At 28.8% G+C, this 4,049-nt stretch overlaps 1 protein-coding gene across 1 annotated transcript; it reads right to left on the bottom strand.

Moving 5' to 3' along the window:
* Positions 1–2,880: 2,880 nt before the first annotated feature.
* Positions 2,881–4,049, bottom strand: LOC114192982 (LOB domain-containing protein 33-like). The gene is made up of 2 exons (XM_028082667.1): positions 3,724–4,049; positions 2,881–3,425 (listed from the first exon to the last, which is right to left on the bottom strand). The coding sequence occupies exons 1-2, from the start codon at positions 4,003–4,005 to the stop codon at positions 3,045–3,047; spliced, it is 663 nt and encodes a 220-aa protein (XP_027938468.1). The 5' UTR covers positions 4,006–4,049; the 3' UTR covers positions 2,881–3,044.

Raw genomic sequence — 4,049 nt, 5'->3', positions numbered from 1 at the left:
TTGAAGATGAGTGTCACGCGACGTGCGCAACCTAGTAGACAACAAAAACATTTTTTACATTTTACATTTTTTATATTTTTAAAAAATAAGTATCATGCGACGCGAATGGTCGAGTAGATACAAAAAAACTTTTATATATTTTCTTTTATATTTTTGAAAATGAGTATCATGGAACATGAGCGGTCGGTAAATACCAAAAGGTGAAACAAAGAAAATTATCTTTAATATTTTTTGAAAAGTATTTTAATTCTTATTTCAATTTAAATATTTTATTATTATTTTAGAAAATTTAGATATATAAAAAAATTGATGGATTAAAAATGAAATTGAAAATAAAATATTACAAAAATGAAAATGTGAAATGTAAAGTTTAAGTTGGAGAAAATGGTAAAATTAAAAATAAAAAATATGAAATGCATGAGTGAGAGCATGTGGGAGTAAAAAGAAAAGTTATACACTTGGGAATTGGAGTGTGTGAAGCAGATCACGAGGTACAAAAAGTAAAACGCAACCTAACTAAAAAACAAAATTAGAGTCGCATGAGGTGTGTGCTTAATGAGATAGCAGGTATAAGAAGTAAAATAAAATTAAATGCAGGCGATCGGGTTATTATATCGCGAGTTAAATATGGTTTTGTCTCTTAATTTTTAGTGTGAAAATTGAAATTATTTTATTTTTTAAATTTTAGGCCAAATTAGTTCTCCATCTTTAAAAATGCGTCATTTTAACCAAATTCTGTTAAAATTATTTGACTTTTCAAACACATTCTATCACTACGAAGACGTCTGAATGTTGACTTTTTCTGATATTATATTTTTAAGCTTTTTTATTCTTTTATTATGATAATTATAATAAAATAGTATTTTTAGTGATAAAATAATATTTTTATTAATACAATAAAACAAAATTTAAGAATAAAATATTAATATTTATAAAACAAAAACATTTTTTTAAATATTCTTAAAAATTTATAAATAGTAATAAAATATATATTCATACCGAAGTAAGTAACTAATATCAATAATAAAAAATAATATTGCTATTTTTTTTATAACAAAACCTAAAAAATATATATAATAATAATAATATTAATAAATGTTTCTATTTTACTTTTCTTCTTTTCTTCTTTTCGTTTGCCTTGAATTCCTATTTCTTTCCCATTCCATAACTTCTATTTTCATTCATTTCTCTCTTTTATCTTTCTTTCTTTACTTCTCCACTCTTTTTATTTCTTTATTTTCGTACCAAATATAGGTTTCTTCATGTAACTTTTGAGCCTAACAAAAATATGATTGTTGTATTGTATAACCTTTTATTACATACAAACTTCATGCCATCATTACGAGTATTTTTCTTTATTAAAGATGTTGATGGATGTACACACATTTAGGTGCATACACTTTCTTTTTCTTTTTCTCTTTGTTGATATTAATTCTTTTTGGTGTTTGATAAGTGACGTGGTTATGAAAGTGCTTAGTGAATGAGAATATATAATATACTAATTAAAAGTCATTGATCAATGTATTACGGAGAAAATTAAAGTAACACTAAGCTGATAGCAACTTAGCTATTAAAGTGGCTTATTCACGTGAGAAAGAGTGAATAGAACATTTAGACTTTAGTGGATCAAATCATAAGTTTAAACTATTTTTATGGTCAAATAGTTATTATTTGAATTTTATGTTTTAGTCGTTATAAAATATTCGTACAAATTTGCTTCTACCACTTACACTATTGGTGATGTATCACCACCACTATATAAAAAGAACTTTTCTTTTCTTAATAATATAAAACCGTTACAAAATTTCATGTCATAATTTTCCGACAGATTTAGATTGGCCATTTTTTTTAGAGTTTGACACAGAAAGTTTGGATATTATAGCTCTGTTAGCCGCCATACTTGTTAATGATAAGTATTAAATGTGGCATGGTAGAGATTTAAACTTAGTAATTCTTTATTAGAGAAAGTTTGATTTTTGTTTGATTTTTTGAAAATTTGAAATTTGATTGTTTATTTGCACGTTTACTACAATATAAAAATACCATGTTTTTCTAGTTTAATCTTAAAATATATATATATATATATATATATATATATATTCTCTAGGAATGGTATTTAAATGTTTCTCACAAAACTATATTTGTAGATAGAAGGTGAGAATCTTACTTTCTCCTAGTTAAGAAAATGTTTTACTGTGATAAAATACTATGCTATTTTTGATAAATAATTTAATATGATAAATATTATAAAGTCTTTGATTCATGGAAATTTTGGATGGATAATTATTCTTAAAAATATTTATGGTAAACTAACCAGATTTTGTTTATTCTATATATAGGAATCATGATTATGGGAACTCATAATTTTTATTTCTAGATATGATAACCTCTTACACCAAAAGTTAGCTTAGAGTTTTCTTCTTCTGTTTTTCCTTTTCAAGGATATGAGTGGATATTTTAACTAATGGTATAGGAAGACTAACAAAATAATTAAATAATTAAAAAGCCTTTGGCAGACATAAATTATTAATTATTTTTTTTATGAGAACTATGACTGAACCGCATTGTGCTTAGACTTTTTCATTGGTCATTTTATTTATCTCTTTTAATACTTTTTTTTTTCACAATAGTTGTATGCCCCAGTTTAGTTATTATTACGTGTAGTTAGATGTTTGCAGTCATGTCTGGTTTAAAATAATAACTCACTTTTAAGTTTCCAGAGACAGCTTTTGGGAAAAAAAATTTTTTTTCTTTAGCAATAATATTAACCAGATACCTGCAATTAGAGCAATGATTCACCCATCATCGTTTTTGTTACAAAATTTTACAACTGGATTTACACTTTTCAGTGTGTTGATTTGTTAACCATTTAACTCTGGTTTTTTTTAATCCAAATGATTGAGAGAGTAGCATTAATCTGACACTCTTACCTATTATATATATATTGTAATAAAATATACATCACATAAAAGTTGATTTTCATGCAATCATATTGCGCCAAGTACGTGCACAAAAGTCTAGTCGCAGCTTTTTCAACATTCTTCCTAGCCCTTTATGTCTGCATTATGCTTGAACCATGGATGATTCACGAACACCTCTTGGTCAATTCCAGATAGGAACTGTTCTAACGGATTGGAGTTGGAATCACCAAAGGAAGCTTCTTCTTGCACGTGTGCATTAGGAAGCTCTATATTCATCTGTGACTCCAAACTTTGCAAGACTCTGCCACTTCCATCATCTTCTGAAAGAAAGTTTGCCACATTATTATTTTCAAAATACTGTGTCCTTCTACCATCATGCTGCAAAGTATCATAAGGAATTCCGTTTTCTGAGTACATTTGGACAGTGCCAGAATTCACAACACTAACTGTGGACTTTGCCACCATGCTTCCAAGAGCATCTATCTCCTCTTGCAAGTTCACAACCTGCACAAGTTTGAGTTTATATACCAAACACAAGACTTATATAACAACTATGTTAAGAAACACCTTAGTTTAAGCTCTATCTGTAAGTTATTGAACCTGATTCAGAACAGTTACTTTTCCACACACATTTGAAACCTTCGAATGAAGATTAGACGGTTCAGAACTAGATAAAATATGAGGCATCTAATCTCATCCGAAGGTTTCAAATTGCTGAATGAATGAAAATCCAACTGTAGGGAATTGAAGTTACTAAATGATGGTGTGATGAAGCATGTGTTGGAGTCACAGCATGAGAAACCTGTTGCTGCAATGCATAGATATGAGCGACACAGCCATAAATAGGATCATGCATGCGAGCCAAGGCTTCGTAAGATATGGTGATGGCAGCATCTCTTCTATTCTGGATTGGGAGATGTGACAGTAGCTTGGAGACGTTACTGGCTCCATAAATCTTATGCACTGCTGCAAAATGGGTTGAAGCTTGGTCGTAGGAAAAGTAAGGAGCAAATACACAATCACTGGTGCATTTTCTCCTTAGGAACTTGCATGCTCCACACGATGTTGAACCAAACCCTGTCATTGTCTCCAAGGTGTTACGATGTGGTTGATTTGTACAGTACAAGA

This window comes from Vigna unguiculata, chromosome 8, assembly GCF_004118075.2.
Source record: "Vigna unguiculata cultivar IT97K-499-35 chromosome 8, ASM411807v1, whole genome shotgun sequence".
Lineage (NCBI taxonomy): Eukaryota > Viridiplantae > Streptophyta > Magnoliopsida > Fabales > Fabaceae > Vigna > Vigna unguiculata.
Note: the sequence above shows the minus strand (reverse complement) of the source record. Positions and strands in the feature narration are given on the sequence as shown.

Excerpts from the sequence above, each read along its gene's own strand:
- LOC114192982 (XM_028082667.1), bottom strand. The coding sequence starts at position 4,005 with ATGACAGGGTTTGGTTCAACATCGTGTGGAGCATGCAAGTTCCTAAGG. Across the intron at positions 3,426-3,723 it reads TCTATGCATTGCAGCAACAG|GTTGTGAACTTGCAAGAGGA; the intron begins GTTTCTCATGCT and ends AAACTTGTGCAG.